Below are 17,609 nucleotides of genomic sequence, written 5' to 3'. Positions count from 1 at the left end.
TTGTTGTTTTGTTTTTGTTTGTTTGTTTGTTTGTTTTGTTTTTCTGTTAATTTAAATTTTTGGTAATGATTTATATACTTAAATTTAAGAATTATTAAAATTTAAAGCAGGTATTGCCTGATTTGATAGCCCCTGTTGGAGAGTTCCTCAGCTACATTTGCAAGGAGCTGTGAAGTAGGGAATTAAAGGACACTCAAGTCATTCTTGATGGTCCAATACTAAGTTCAATAAAGTTTAGTTCGGACCGAGGACATCTGACTGCGAGCAGGCTTAACATAGACTGTTATAAATCATATCTGTAACTTCCTCCTAGGTTTATCCACCTGCACGCCCAGGCAATAAGCATTTCATTGACAACCTTACGTAGTTTTGTTAGTACACGTTTTATCTGAGGATTAAAATAAATTGAACAGATATATATTCCTTTACCTGGGCTTATCAGTAAATTCACATGTTATCATGAATATTCATAAGGTGTGCGGGAAATGTTCAATTCACTGGCAATCCCACTTAAAGATTGCACTACTGTACAGGACGGACGACTGCAAAGGCTGAATTAGTCAAACGATAAGGACCAAAAAACGCTTATAGCCGAGGATCTGCCATTTGTTATGTAATCACAAATATGGACGACAAATACCACCGAGCCGCCAAAGATGGCTACGAGGACATCCTACGAAATGCCACAAAGAGGGACCTAAATTCATCGGATGAAGATGGGATGACGCCTACCTTGTACGCGGCAGCCTTTGGGAATCTGCACGCGCTAAGAATGATCGTAGGAAGAAGGTACGTTTAGATGACGCAGAATAACGCTCAAAACTCTATATTACCAATTTTAACTTTAAGGAAAAAGAAATTTGTCATATTCTTGAAAGTGAAAGATGAGTTGAACCTAACATCAATATCTAGTCGCGTGGTATCTGTCGTGTTATTTATATATACGTCAAGATACGAGGGGTGTTAGAAAAGTTCGCGGACAAGTTCTATTGTGAGCCCGCTATTTCCACGAAACCGGTCAAACTTTTCAGATATAATCTTGAGCTTTTTTCCAATAAATATTCAAGAATTTGGTGCTTTCCGGTATTTATTGAAAAATATACGGCATTTTTATTTTGATAAATCTTGCCTCACGGAGCATATACATTTTGGCACGTTTATATCACAAAGACTCTTTATTAAAATTAAAAATTGCACAATTGTGGTGCCAAGAGATTCATGATATTTTACTTGCCGCTAAAGTATGCAGGAAACGTCACTGGGAGAAATTTTGAACTAAATTGGAGGGTATATGACTGTTTTATAGCCGTTTATAAATGATCAACGCGTAAAAACATAGCCAAAAATTGGAACGTTATTGAGCGTCATGGAGCACTGCACTACCTAAAAATTATGTATGCAGACAGGAAAATGTCTAAAAATAGATTAAAATGTTCAAGATGCTGCCAAGAATATCCTACACATACAAAGAACAAGTTTTCAAATGGTTGTAGCTTCATAAGAATGGAAGGAGTAACATTTTGAATGATTAACTCCATCGATACTTCAATACCCCCCTATCGCATGGACGTTGTGTTGCGCTTTCATGGTTTTGCATAGTTTCCATACCTGATCGATTGATTGCATAGACTTTTTTTATTTTTTAAGATCTCAATACTATCCGAAACAGTACAAAAGACATTATAGTAGAAAAGTAATATGTCTTGATATAGATAATCAATTTTAAAGTATAAAAAAGATAAGAAAATTCTGAAGAAATAAAAGATTTATAGAACTGCGACAAAGCTTAAAGAGTTGAAAGCTGGTTCTCACGTCGCTTACGTCAAGTGATTGCTTCGTGAATCCCATAACCCCATAGTAAAAATAGTTGTAAAATTTTAAGATTTTATTATATGGACCTGATTTTTTACATACCAATAAACAAAATGTAGGAATTCATTCAGTCATAGGTCATACTTCACAGTACACAATAGATTTTCTGTAATTCAATGTGTCCGCGAACTTTTCTAACAACCCTCGTATAATCCTAAGATAATTCATTGAGATCGTTCGAAGTCCTAAGTATCATTTTTTTTTCTGGAGATGTCAGCTCTCTGAACTTGAAACCTAATGAGTAATTTTATAATCGAAATATTTTTAAAATAATAACAATAATATATAATCTTGTTTTAAACTTTTCAAATCCTATTTAAATTCGCGAACGATATTTAAGTTCTGAATTTGAACAAGAATAATGCAACATGGTCGTGTTTTATCCAGGTGTCGTGTTGACTCAAGATAAATTTCATACGTTATCAACGAAAAATCAATATGTACAGAAATATTTGGTTGATCGTGCCAAGGCGCGAATAACCTGTCGCCAAAGTTTTTCCTCAAATATAGAAGACAGCTCACCATGTTTCTTATACATTTGTAACATTCAACCTCTGACTAAAACAAAATTTATGGCTGCAAATATATTGTAGGTATATATTCCTGCCTATAAGTATTTGCTGGTTACGTGTTTTGTACTAAAAAATGTTGCTTTAAAATTTATAACCGAAAATAAGGATGTAAAAAATCCAGAAAAAGTTTTATATATATTTGGCAAAGTCTATTGCTGACTTTTTATGACAGTATATCAGAAACAAGAAGTCTTTTAATCAGATTTTTTCTTTCCCTTGTTAATGTAGCAGCAACAACAAAAAATCAAGTTTTTTGAAATGTCAAATACACTTCTCTTATTCTGTTTGACGAAAATGGTCATTGGTTTTATTGGAATAAGAGGGGTTTGAAGTTGGTCGATTGATTCAATGAGTTTATTTTTTATCGGAACTGCTATTCGTGTTTTCATGAAAACATGTTTATGGCAAAGGTTTCTTAAGAATACTGGACAATTCTCTCTTCGAGTGATGGCAAACTACTGGTTTTCTTTCCTTGACAAAATAAAAGATAGCATTCACTAAATTATCGGGAAAGATTTTCCGAGTTTCTCCTATCACTTATTGAATTCTTTCAAGTACAGTGTATTTGTAGGCTGAAAGGGTTCAAAAGTCGGAACTACCTTTCTGTCCTCACCGATACCTGGAAACCGGTGATCTTAACGTATATAATAAATCAAAAGATTTATCGTTTTACTCGTAGATAGATTATATAATCGAATATATGGGTTACATGCCCTATTAACCAGAGTTGATAACGTGACTACCAATACAGGAATTATAAAAATGAAGATAATCAGAAAGCAGAAATTGATATGTAATTTCTGCAAGAACTGAACGAAAAGTTTCAATACTACATATGTTTTCTGAAAATTTTAATTGACACAAGTTAAAACTTGAGACGATGAAAAAGCTGAAGTTATCTTTTTTGTCCTATTTATAAAAAGAGTTTTGAAAGCTGTGGTTTGGCCTTAATTGTCCATAATCAAGAAATTATCTAAATATGAAAGAGATGTGACAGATTCTGTGGTATCTATTTTTTCCTGTTCACTGGGATATATTTAGTCAACATAGAGCAAAATTTTGTTGATTGCTAAGACTTAATCGATATGCTTATATCTGAATATAGTTTTGAAGACCCAAGCAATTATCTTCTTCTCATACAGAAGTTTTTTTTTTTAAATCTTTAGAGGAACATAAAAACAGTTCGGCTAATATAAAGAGCACAAATAGAGGCCATTGGAATTCCAACTTGATGGAATTGATTATCTATAAACTCCGAAGACTACATAGATATTTTAATGATGAAGTCCAAATTCCTTTTAATATCAAATTCAAAGTTAAAACGCCAATTAAGAAAACACATTCTTTATTCAAATCTACTTCATAAAGAATAAATAGCATATGCAAAATAAGAAAAAACAATTTTTTAAATGCATTATGGAGATATCAATGTAATATGTAAATATTTTTATTGCTGAACATTTACAATTTGTTATATTTGGTAATTCATTTGCTTCAGATTTAAGTTTAAAATATTTTTAATATTTTCTTGAGACGTCGATAGAGATTTATATACAGGGTGTCCCAAAACATATGTTACACTTTTAATCATCTATAACTTTATCAAACCACAAGCATTCACACATATATTTCGTCAACATCTAGTTTATTAGCATACATTTCATCTGACAAACTTTCATGAAATTCTGTTAAAAATTCAGGTAATTATTATGTCCAAAAGACGTCATCATATATTTAATATGAAACCTTCATGTGAACAGCTGATAGAAATTGTCGAACATTTCATATGGGTGTAAATCTGCTACTTTAGACATTAGAACCATGAGAAAACAACATCCTGCAATGAAAGTGCCCAAAAGAAAGCTAATTTACAGATTTGTTAGGAAGTTTGATGTTAAAGGCACCATAAATGTACACATGACTTAATTCTGGTTTTAGAGGACCAAGGAGTGCCTGTGCCAAGAGAACATTAATACCATTAATAGAGTTACTACTCTCCTGAAACTTTATTTTAAAAAATCCCTTAGACGGGTCCTATATGAACAAGATAGCACCTTTGGTAAATCTAGCGTTCTTACAATACGCAAATTCAATCTAAAACTGATTTGTCATAAGATAATTGCAATGCAGCATTTAAAAGAGACAGAAATTAGCAGTTATTTAGAGTTGGACCATTGGATTTTAATTAGACCCGAATCTGAAAATTTAACATATGCATCATTTTCTGATGAAGCCCAACTTCCATTTAAACAATGTGGTTAAAGAGAATCCTTAATTCTAGTGTTTGGTGAAACCCAATTTTAATGTTGAAAAAGAAAAACCTCTAAACTGTTAGAATGTTACATTTAAAACTTGGTAAAAAAAACTTCAGAAATCGTGTTCAAACAATGTTAATTCCAAGGGACATAAATTTGGAACATGCTGTAAAATGACTTATGTTATTTAAAGAAAAAATATTGATGATTAATAAGGAAACTGTAAAAAAATGTATGCTTGACAAAAAAAAATTATAATAATTTTAGTATACATTCTAAATTTCATTAATGTTACTTGAGGCATTAAATTTTTATAATGGTTTAAAAGTGTAAGATATGTTTTGGGACACCCTGTATATTAACGGACAACTAAGACTATTAAAAGCATAATTAGGAGGTTCCTATAGAAATATGTAACTATGACTATAAAAGGCATAATTATGAGGTTCCTATAGAAATATGTTAACTTGGCATTAAAAATATATTTGTAAAATTACAAGCACATCTCTGTTACATTCTATTTGTTATATCAATGTTGACTCAAATCCATTGAATTGATTACAGTGGTGATCCGGACAAATGTGACCTGCAAGGGTTTACAGCCCTCCATCACGCAGCAAAGAACGGCCACTTAAACACCGTGTCATTTCTCGTGAATTTTGGCTGTAACCTCTGGGCACTGGACAATGAACATCATTCTGCAATGGATATCGCCGTGAACGAAGACAAATATGATATAATTGCATTTCTTGATGATGCACAATCAAAGCAACAGCAGAAAAACCCGAAGGTCGTTCAACATATGCGTGAAAAGGCGACCAGAGATGCGGAACAAAATGTAAAACGAATGGAAAGAAGACAAAAGGAAGCAGCCAAATACGCCGAGAAAGAACAACGGAGAATTCAGGAAGAGCTCAGTCCTGACTTTAAACCGCCAAGCAAAAACCCATTCAAAACTCTGACTATGAGGCTAAAGCCCAAAAAGAAAGGTCCAGCAATACCAAATGGCAATACCACATTCTCACAGATTGCACAGCCTAGTAGGCGGGGAGTAGGTGGTGCACAAAAGCGAATCATGCAACATCAAAGTAGCCAGAACACTGGTACAGTTAGTGATTTTAAAACCAGTGAAAATATTGACGGAAAACGAACTCTGCGCTCCTTAGCCGGAACAGCAGGTGTGCGAAAAGGTTCTGATATCATGTACGTGACAAATCGTGAAAATGATCCTTCTGCCAGAAAGCCTTTGTCTAATGTGTTTCCAGGAATGAATGGCGTGTCGTCATACGGCTCTAAAAGTAAAAGTGAGTCGGACTTGTTAGATTCTGGAGTAGACAGCAATGATTCGATAGGATACGAAGACGAAGAAGAAAAACCAGGAATGTTCTCTCGACCGCAGTTTGGAAAAATCTCTTTCTTAAGAAATATTGGAGTTACTGGCACGTTAAATGCAATGGGTCGTTCTGCTTCCGCAGATTTCTTAGATGATCAGGGTTTTGATGATGAGTTAAACGGATTAAAATCAAATCGTGAAAGCGGAAGTTCAGATAGTCTTGGGAAAAATGACGTCATGGAAGCAGGTCCAAATGTGCCGTGGAACCCGGATGAAGTGTGCTCTGATGATGAAGAAGAGGACACACAGTTTTCAGATTTAATCCGTTTCTTGGCCTCGTGTGAATTGAGCCATTACACTTACGTATTCACAGATCAAGACGTGGACCTACAATCTTTAATGACTCTGGCGGAAGACGACCTTGAGAAGCTTGGTTTGAAACTTGGACCGAGGAGGAAGCTGCAGGCAGCCATCAAAATCAGGAAGGAACGCCTGTCTACGCCATCAGCAATAACGGACTCCTACTTGTGAAATTCTTAGCTGTCGTTCTGTGCATATTTGAATACCACCCTGTGAATAATTTATTGGATTATAATGAGATGCTTTCAATGTGATAAACGTCATGCATTTATGATTCAAATGTAGTTCTATAAGCGGATTGTTAAAGTGTTTGTTTTTTTTTCTGCATTTATTTCGATCCTTCAGTCCAGTCCGACTCTTGTTCACATCATTGTGTTTGTAATTCATCCAGTAAAGAATAGTTTTTTTTGAATGTGCTCATATGATTGTATTCAATAATTTTTATTCTTAATCCTTAATCAGATTTGGATACCACATCAAAGATAAAGTAGTAACCGAATTACATTTTATGAATAATTACTAGTATTCTATTAAATCGGTTTGTACAACATTGAATCTAAATAAAATAAAACAGTATTATACTAATCTTAATTTGATGAAATCAATCAGGAAAGTCCGTAATATTGAACAAAAGTATATGTAATCTAAAGAGGATTAATTTTTTTTAATGCAAGGCCAGCTAAAATGTAGATAACTACCCCATATACAAAACAAGTTACCCCGTATACAAAACATGTGCCTGTGTCGTAAGTGCTCGGTATAGGAAAAAATTTGCAGCTCTACACCGGCGAGTGGTGGTGTCTCCATATGGGTGAAAAATTCTCGAGAGGGATGTTAAACAACATAAAATCAATTAATCATCGCACTACCAACTACACACTTGTTGTGCGATATAGTGAACTATATGATCTTATCATTACGTATATAGATAGCAATAATTATTTTATTCACTGAGTTTTGTGGCATCTAAGGGTTTCAGACACAATTCATGAAAGTACGATATACCCCGGTATGATGCCATACGGTTCTTAAATGTTCTCGGTAAAAACCGTACTTGAATGATTTCTAATTGTGCAAATCATTTATCTCCATTAAAGAAAAGATTTAATGCTTCTATTTTTCGGGTAATTTATATAATTCTAATTTTAATGTGCTAAAATTAATGTTTAATTAGACGTCACCACTTCAAATTGGTCATTAAAAATTACTTGTCATACTGTGTATCTTTTACGAGGGCTGTTCAATACACTATGTCATTGGTGCTCTGAAAGAAACAACAAACGCTTTTCAATCATGTTGTCTTAATGATTTCCCATAGATATGCTCCTTTAGTTGAAACACGCGACTGTAACATTTATTTCTAATTATGTTCCCCAAACGAAGTTGGGGAACATATTGTTTTTACTCTGTTTCTTATTAAGGTCTTCCGTTTCCAACGGAAGACCTTATTGTTTTCGTTCGGTTTCTTTTTCCCTATTATTATTATTATTATTTTTTTTTTTTTCTTACCGATTTTGTGCAATTTCTCAGAAACGGCTTTCTCACCAAATTTTCAGATCTGATAGATATTTATCTGAACCTTGTCGGAAATTTTTCAAGTACGTCGTCACTTCCGGTCGTGAGATATGGACGATTTTCTGATTATTAGAGGGTCAGCTTGTCCTGAGATCTCCTCCTAAACGACTTAAGATATCGACTTGAGATTTTCAGTGAAGGTAGAGGAAGGATGGTAGATGTGACATTTTGCATATAGAGCTTTCCAGGTAAAAAGGCATCGACGCTCGCCTGGGATCGAAAAATAGCCTCATACTCATCTCGCAAAAATTGACACGTTTTCTTTTATATCTTTTTACCTGTTAATATTTTGTTAAGACATATATAATAAAAAATGTGCAATATAGTAAGACCTTTCATTTGATATCAAGTAAACGGGGTTAGTCCTTCAAATTAGGGGCATAGAGGGGCCAAAAGGTCTTTAACTTTTTTGTTTTTCAATATTTTCAAATGATATTAGTATAGTTGATAGAAACATTTCTTATTAGGCTGAATATATAATTCGTTTGTAAATTTATAAATTCAAACTCGAGATATTAACATTAAAAAATCTAAAGCGGGAACGAAATGGCGGTGGTCTCTGTCAATTCCGACATTTCGCAATTGCGGTTAACAGAGGCAGCCGAGCGTTTGCTTGAACGAAAGTAACATAAGGAGCAATGAAATGTGTAGGGATACTTGGATTGTCACGTCGTAGGTTCGTTGCAATTCTGTGTCAAACTACATTCATAATCCAAGGTCTCCTTACAAGTCTTCTTTAATTGGGTTTGGTTGTTTCTCAAAGTAGAAAAAAGAAAAGAATTAATGTGCAAATTAAGTACGCATTGATGATATTATCTAAATGAAAAGGATTTAATCAAAAGAGAAAAGGCATGATTCCATGATGTTTTATCAAAGATCATAGTCAAAGTCATATCTCATCTTATCGAAAATTCGGACGGAAGACCTACTCGTTGCTCGCAACGAGATCGCATCTAGTTATTATTATTATTATTTTTCTTCTTCCTGGGAAAATCTTTTCCGCGAATGATCTTGTAAACTACACGCCCGACTTAGGTGAAACCTTTTTAGGGTCAGTAGACATGTTATGTAGATTTGCGGAACGAAGGTCATTTTGCGCGCACGTGCTTGCAAGAGCGCGCACGTGCAACGCTTGAAATGACCAAAATAATAGATACAGCCGTAACTTTTCTATTTTCTGATTATATGCTTTGATATTCATAATATAAGTATATATTAGTAGTATAGACGTGTTGACATGGTCAAAATAGCAAGATCTCACGCGCATGCACGTGCGCTTCGCTCTGATTGGCTGAAACTAAAGTCTCAATATCTTTCTTGTTTTTCGTCATAATCCTTTGAAATTTTGAACTTAGTCACACAATATGAAGATCTACAGCATGATATATATTAATTTTCATGAAAGCATGTACATGCGCGTGTGCTGGCAAGAGCGCGCACGTGCAACATGTGAAATTACCAAGATAATGGATGAAGCCATAACTTTTCTATTTCTTGATGGAATTTTTTGAAACTCACAATGCATGAATATAGTAGTAGTATGGACAAGATGACATGGTCAAAATTACAAGATCTTGCGCGCTTGCACGTGCGCTTTGCTCTGATTGGCTGAAACTAAAGTCTCAAAATCTTTCTTGTTTTATGTCATTATCCTTTTAAATTTTGAACTTAGTCACATATTATGAAGATCTACCGTATGATATATAAGAATTATCACGAAAGCACATAAATCCACGTGTGCTGCAATCTGATCGGCTGAAACTTTACATGCCTATATCTTTCTTGTTTCTCAACAAAACAGGATGAAGTTTAGAATATGAATAGGTTTTATGGATTCCTACATGATATTGCTATCAAAATTGAATGCAAGGACGTGCTTGCATGCACATGCGCACATGCAATGCGTAAAATGAACAATATGTTTGAAAACGGTAAAATTTATATTTTTATGACTTTTCATTGATTTCTGGAATATAAAGATATGTTAATGGTTTAAACAACATGTCATGATCACCTTGCAAGTGCATGCACGTGCGTTTGCGAACAATGCGTTAAATGACAAAAAGTTGATATCATTGTAGCTTTTAAAATTCTTTTATGAAATCCTGCGATACTAAGCATATTGAAAAAAGTTTTAAAGGAAATTTGCACAAAAAGGGAGTTGGGGAGCGTTTGGGGAACATCTGTAACGGTCCCCGTTACAATTAGAACTAGTTATTATTATTATTTTTCTTCTTCCTGGGAAAATCTTTTCCGCGAATGATCTCGTAAACTACACATTTGATCAAGGTGAAACCTTTTTAGGGTCACTAGGCATGTTATGTAGATTTGCGGAATGAAGGTCATTTTGCGCGCACGTGCTTGCAAGAGCGCGCACGTGCAACACGTGAAATGACTAATATAATGGATACAGCCGTAACTTTTCTATTTTTTGATGAAATGTTTTGAAACCCAGAATATAAGGATATATAAGTAGTATAGACAAGATGACATGGTCAAAAACAGTAGGTACATGTAGAATGGCTTTAATAAATCAGTAATAAATTACCCGCTATTTGTATATACTTGGTATATATGTTCTTCTAAAACTCTTTGATTTTTACAACAAAAAAAAACCCCACTTTAATTGTTGTACAGAGTATACAGTAATTAATTATATTTCACAATTTTTTTCTGTCTTTATATTTAGAAAGAAAAAAAAAAGAATTCACAAATTTTTACAACCCAGTTGTATCTTGTTCATTGTTGTTGCCGAGGACTTTTTTTTGAAATATTTGGGAGCAATTTCTTTCACATTTGGAAAGATTTATCGTTATTCTGTATTAAAACAAGAAAGTTGACAGCTTGGCCTATGTGCATCGAGGGCCATGATTTTCGAATGAATTCTATAAGATTTTCAATTGAACAAATCTTTACACGAAGAAATATTTTAGTATTGTGAAAGTATGCTTTATATTACAAAGATAATTGATATTGAACAGAAGTCGTTTGCTTCTCCCAGCAATTTTCCATCAATGAAAGTAACTGTTTGTTTTAAATTTCACTGTGAAATATAAAACAACCAGTTACTTTCATTGGTGGAAAAATACTAAACAGTTATTACTAAGTACTACTAAATTATTATTGTATTGTATACAATAATTAAAATAAAAGATTTAATAAGTAAAAAAAAATATTCTAGGAATACTCAGTGATATACATTCATTATCAGTATTAACGTTACGACGAAAGGTTAAAAACGTGTTCACTCTGAAAACTTTTGACGTTTGACGTTAGTGCGAAAGTAACAGGACGTCATTATTTACCTGTTAAAGTATTAGTAATATAAATGAAGGAAAAACTTACTTAGAGTTGACGTAGGGTCATAAAAATTCATATTTGGTAACTTCTAACCTTGCTCTATTAAAATCCATGGAAAACTAAAAATGTGTAAAAATTGCCATAAGGACCTTTTCTCATGGGGCCAATCATATAGTTGAGATCATTGTAGCTTTTATAATTCTTTGATGAAATCCGTCGATACTGATCATATTTTAAAAATGTCTTACAGGAATTAGGCACAAAAGGGAGTTGGGGAGCGTTTGGGGAACATCTGTAACGGTCCCCGTTACAATTAGCACTAGTTCTTAATTGTTTTAGAACACATGTATTTAGTATGCCCCTTTGTATACTGGAATACGGCAGATCCTATGATTTACTGGACTTGATTCTTGTTTCTAAAAAATGTTGTTTTTTTTCAAGTTTGAAAAAGAAACAAGTCCAAGGGCGAAAGATCTTTAAATATTGTAGGTGTGACAAAACTTTCTTGTATATTCTGAGAACTCTTTTACTGTTCCTGAGTGCCGATTATAGGACAACATTTGTAGCTCTCCACCGATAAGTGGTGGCGTCTCACTGAAAAAAAAAAAACTAGTGAAAGTCACTGGGAAGACTAGTAAATTTACTGTCCATACAAACACTACCTCAAAAGTAATTTTACTAGGTTAAGGTATCGGGTTGATTTACTAGATAATGTTAGTAAATCTAAGAATTTATAAGTAACTTTCACTAGGTATCTAAGTATCTTTACAACCATCACTCAACTTTTCACTACCTTAGCTAGTACACAGAGTGATTACTAATCACGACGAACGCTTTACTAGGCACAATAGTTAAATCAACTAGGTAATTCTCTCAGTGCTCCTTATGAGTGAAAAACTCTCGAGAGGGACGTTAAACAATATTATAAACAATCAATCAATCTCTGATAGAATTTCAGAAAAGGGTGATGACTCGTAGATAGATTATATAGTCGAATATATGGGTTACATGCCCTATTAACCAGAGTTGATAACGTGACTACCAATACAGGAATTATAAAAATGAAGATAACCAGAAAGCAGAAATTGATATGTAATTTCTGCAAGAACTGAACGAAAAGTTTCAATACTACATATGTTTTCTGAAAATTTTAATTGACACAAGTTAAAACTTGAGACGATGAAAAAGCTGAAGTTATCTTTTTTGTCATAATTAAAAAAAGAGTTTTGAAAGCTGTGGTTTGGCCTTAATTGTCCATAATCAAGAAATTATCTAAATATGAAACAGATGTGACAGATTCTGTGGTATCTATTTTTTCCTGTTCACTGGGATATATTTAGTCAACATAGAGTAAATTTTGTTGATTGCTAAGACTTAATCGATATGCTTATATCTGAATATAGTTTTGAAGACCCAAGCAATTATCTTCTTCTCATGAAGAAGTTTTTTTTAATCTTCAGAGGAACATAAAAACAATTCGGCTAATATAAAGAGCACAAATAGAGGCCATTGGAATTCCAACTTGATGGAATTGATTATCTATAAACTCCGAAGACTACATAGATATTTTATTGGTGAAGTCCAAATTCCTTTTAATATCAAATTCAAAATTAAACCGCCAATTAAGATAACACATTCTTTATTCAAATCTACTTCATAAAGAATAAATAGCATATGCAAACAAGAGGCCCAAGGGCCACATCGCTCACCTGAGTAACTTGGGTGATGCAGATCTTTTTAAAAGATTTGTTCTATATATATATTTCTATGTAAAACTTGGATTCCCCATTGTGGCCCCGCCCTACGCCCGAGGGTCATGATTTTAACAATTTAAAAATCTACACTCAATTAGGATGCTTCCACATAAGTTTCAGCTTTCCTGGCCTAGTGGTTCTTGAAAAGAAGATTTTCAAAGATTTGTTCAATAAACTCTATGTAAAACTTGGAAACCCTATTGTGGCCCCTCCCTACCCCTGGGGGTCATGATTTTAACAATTTAATATCTACACTACCAAAGGATGCTCCTACATAAGTTTCAGCTTTCCTGGCCAAGTGGTTCTTGAGAAGAAGATTTTCAAAGATTTGTTCTATATATTTCTATGTAAAACTTGGATTCCCTATTGTGGCCCCTCCCTACCCCCGGGGGTCATGATTTTAACAATTTAATATCTACACTACCCAAGGATGCTTCCACTTAAGTTTCAGCTTTCCTGGCCAAGTGGTTCTTGAGAAGAAGATTTTTAAAGATTTGTTCTATATATTTCTAGGTTAAACTTGGATTCCCTATTGTGGCCCCGCCCTACCCCCGGGGGTCATGATTTTAACAATTTAATATCTACACTACGAAAGGATGCTTCCACATAAGTTTCAGCTTTCCTGACCCAGTGGTTCTTGAGAAGAAGATTTTTAAAGATTTATTCTATATATTTCTAGGTTAAACTTGGATTCCCTATTGTGGCACCGCCCTACACCCGGGGGTCATGATTTTTACAATTTAATATCTACACTACGAAAGGATGCTTCCACATAAGTTTCAGCTTTCCTGGCCCACTGTGGTTCTTGAGAAGAAGATTTTTAAAGATTTGTTCTATATATTTCTATGTAAAACTTGGATTCCCTATTGTGGCCCCGCCCTACCCCCGGGGGTCATGATTTTAACAATTTAATATCTACACTACCCAAGGATGCTTCATCATAAGTTTAGCTTTCCTGGCCAAGTGGTTCTTGAGAAGAAGATTTTTAAAGATTTGTTCTATATATTTCTAGGTTAAACTTGGATTCCCTATAGTGGCCCCGCCCTACCCCGGGGGTCATGATTTTAACAATTTAATATCTACACTACCCAAGGATGCTCCCACATAAGTTTCAGCTTTCCTGGCCCAGTGGTTCTTGAGAAGAAGATTTTTAAAGATTTATTCTATAAATTTCTAGGTTAAACTTGGATTCCCTATTGTGGCCCGGCCCTACCCCCGGGGGTCATGATTTTTAAAATTTAATATCTACATTACCCAAGGATGCTCCCATATAAGTTTCAGCTTTCCTGGCCAAGTGGTTCTTGAGAAGAAGATTTTTAAAGATTTATTCTAAATATTTCTAGGTTAAACTTGGATTCCCTATTGTGGCCCCGCCCTACCCCCGGGGGTCATGATTTTTACAATTTAATATCTACACTACCAAAGGATGCTTCCACATAAGTTTCAGCTTTCCTGGCCCTGTGGTTCTTGAGAAGAAGATTTTTAAAGTTTTGTTCTATATATTTCTATGTAAAACTTGGATTCCCTATTGTGGCCCCGCCCTACCCCCGGGGGTCATGATTTTAACAATTTAATATCTACACTACCCAAGGATGCTTCATCATAAGTTTCAGCTTTCCTGGCCAAGTGGTTCTTGAGGAGAAGATTTTTAAAGATTTGTTCTATATATTTCTATGTAAAACTTGGATTCCCTATTGTGGCCCCGCCCTACACCCGGGGGTCATGATTTTAACAATTTAATATATACACTACCCCAGGATGCTTCCACATAAATTTCAGCTTTTCTGGCCCAGTGATTCTTGAGAAGAAGATTTTTTAATGACCCCACCCTATTTTCCTATTTTCTTGATTATCTCCCCTTGGAAGGAGTCTTGGCCCTTGATTTTAACAATTTAAATTCCCCTTCACTCAAGAATGCTTTGTACCAAGTTTGGTTAAAATTGGGCCAGTGGTTCTTGAGAAGAAGTTGAAAATGTGAAAAGTTTACAGACGGACGGACGGACGGACAGACGGACGGACGGACGACGGACACCGGGTGATCAGAAAAGCTCACTTGAGCTTTCAGCTCAGGTGAGCTAAAAAAAAAAATTTAAAAAAAATATTTATTTTAAATGCATTATGGAGATATCAATGTAATATGTAAATATTTTTATTGCTGAACATTTACAATTTGTTATATTTGGTAATTCATTTGCTTCAGATTTAAGTTTAAAATATTTTTAATATTTTCTTGAGACGTCGACAGAGATTTATATATATTAACGGACAATTATGACGATAAAAGGCATAATTACGAGGTTTCTATATATATTAAAGATATAAATTACAAGCACATCTCTGTTACATTATATTTGTTATATCATTGTTGACTATCATCCTTTGAATTGCTTACAGTGGGGATCCGGACAAATGTGATCTGCAAGGGTTTACGGCCCTCCATCATGCAGCAAAGAACGACCACTTAAACACCGTATCATTTCTCGTGAATTTCGGCTGCAACCTCTGGGCACTGGACAATGAACGTAATTCTGCAATGGATATCGCCATGGACGAAGGCAAAGTTGATATAATTGCATTTCTTGATGATGCACAATCAAAGCAACAGCAGAAAAACCCGAAGGTCGTCCAACATATGCGTGAAAAGGCAACCAGAGATGTGGAACAAAATATAAAACGCATGGAAAGAAGACAAAGGGAAGCAGCCAAATACGCCGAGAAAGAACAACGGAGAATTCAGGAAGAGCTCAGTCCTGGCTTTAAACCGCCAAGCAAAAACCCAATCAAAACTCTGACTATGAGGCTAAAGCCCAAAAGGAAAGGTCCAGCAATACCAAATGGCAATACCACATTCTCACAGATTGCACAGCCTAGTAGGCGGGGAGTAGGTGGTGCACAAAAGCGAATCATGCAACATCAAAGTAGCCAGAACACTGGTACAGTTAGTGATTTTAAAACCAGTGAAAATATCGACGGTAAACGAACTATGCGCTCCTTAGCAGGAACAGCAGGTGTGCGAAAAGGTTCTGATATCATGTACGTGACAAATCGTGAAAATGATCCTTCTGCCAGAAAGCCTTTGTCTAATGTGTTTCCAGGAATGAATGGCGTGTCGTCATACGGCTCTAAAAGTAAAAGTGAGTCGGACTTGTTAGATTCTGGAGTAGACAGCAATGATTCGATAGGATACGAAGACGAAGAAGAAAAACCAGGAATGTTCTCTCGACCGCAGTTTGGAAAAATCTCTTTCTTAAGAAATATTGGAGTTACTGGCACGTTAAATGCAATGGGTCGTTCTGCTTCCGCAGATTTCTTAGATAATCAGGGTTTTGATGATGAGTTAAACGGATTAAAATCAAATCGTGAAAGCGGAAGTTCAGATAGTCTTGGGAAAAATGACGTCACGGAAGCAGGTCCAAATGTGCCGTGGAACCCGGATGAAGTGTGCTCTGATGATGAAGAAGAGGATACACAATTTTCAAATTTAATCCGTTTCCTGGCCTCGTGTGAATTGAGCCATTACACTTATGTATTCACAGATCAAGACGTGGACCTACAATCTTTAATGACTCTGGCGGAAGACGACCTTGAGAAGCTTGGTTTGAAACTTGGACCGAGGAGGAAGCTGCAGGCAGCCATCAAAATTAGGAAGGAACGTCTGTCTACGCCATCAGCAATAACGGACTCCTATTTGTGAAATTCTTAGCTGTCGTTCTGTGCATATATGAATACCACCCTGTGAATAATTTATTGGATTATAATGAGATGCTTTCGACGTGATAAACGTCATGCATTTATGATTCAAATGTAGTTCTATAAGCGGATTGTTAAAGTGTTTGTTTGTTTTTCTCCTGCATTTATTGGGATACTTCAGTCCAGTCCGACTCTTCTTCACATCAGTGTGTTTGTTATTCATCCAGTAAAGAATAGTTTTATTGAATGTGCTCATATGATTGTATTCAATATTTTTTATTCTTCATCCATAATCAGATATGGAAACCACATCAAAGATAAACTAATAACTGAATTACATTCTATGAATAATTACTAGTATTCTATTAAATCGGTTTGTACATTGGACAATGAATCTAAATCAAATAAAAACAGTATTATATAAATTTTCATTTGATTTCAGGATACCCAGATATTCATTAAAAATAATATTGGACAAAAGTATGCCATCAAAAGTGGATTCAATTTTTTTAATGCAAGGCCAGCTAAAATATAGATAACTAAAGAATCGGGATGGTGTGAACAATAATTATTATACTCACGGAGTTATGTACATGGCATCTAAGTGTTTCAGTCTTTCAGACACCATTCATGAAAGCACGATATAGGATTCCAAACGCGTCCGTGCTTGACTTTTCCAATTGTGCAAATCATTTCTCTCCATTTAAGAAACTTTTTTTTTGTTTCTTTGTCAGGTGACTCATATAATTTTAATTTTAAAAAGCTAAAATTGATAGTTTAATTGAATTTCATCTTTCCAAATTAGTCATAAAAAATAATCTGTCCTATTATGCTTTTTACGAGGGTTGTTTAATTCATCTAAGTGGTGCAGTGGTTAGAGCGTCTGCTCTAGAGTTGC

At 34.7% G+C, this 17,609-nt stretch overlaps 2 protein-coding genes across 2 annotated transcripts; both read left to right on the top strand.

Annotated features, from left to right (window-relative positions):
- Positions 1–454: 454 nt before the first annotated feature.
- On the top strand, positions 455–6,957 carry LOC134241963 (pre-mRNA splicing regulator USH1G-like). The gene is made up of 2 exons (XM_062723975.1): positions 455–789; positions 5,264–6,957. The coding sequence occupies exons 1-2, from the start codon at positions 626–628 to the stop codon at positions 6,561–6,563; spliced, it is 1,464 nt and encodes a 487-aa protein (XP_062579959.1). The 5' UTR covers positions 455–625; the 3' UTR covers positions 6,564–6,957.
- An 8,182-nt stretch (positions 6,958–15,139) lies between these two features.
- On the top strand, positions 15,140–17,132 carry LOC134241982 (pre-mRNA splicing regulator USH1G-like). The gene is made up of 2 exons (XM_062723998.1): positions 15,140–15,153; positions 15,416–17,132. Exons 1-2 carry the CDS (start codon positions 15,140–15,142, stop codon positions 16,713–16,715), a joined length of 1,314 nt encoding a protein of 437 aa, XP_062579982.1. The 3' UTR covers positions 16,716–17,132.
- The last annotated feature ends 477 nt before the right edge of the window (positions 17,133–17,609 follow it).

This window comes from Saccostrea cucullata, unplaced genomic scaffold (genome assembly GCF_032062105.1).
Source record: "Saccostrea cucullata isolate Sc308-1 unplaced genomic scaffold, CSIRO_AGI_Scuc_v1 ctg438, whole genome shotgun sequence".
Taxonomy (NCBI): Eukaryota; Metazoa; Mollusca; class Bivalvia; order Ostreida; family Ostreidae; genus Saccostrea; species Saccostrea cuccullata.
The sequence above is the reverse complement of the archived record's forward strand: the minus strand, read 5'-3'. Positions and strand labels throughout refer to the sequence as shown.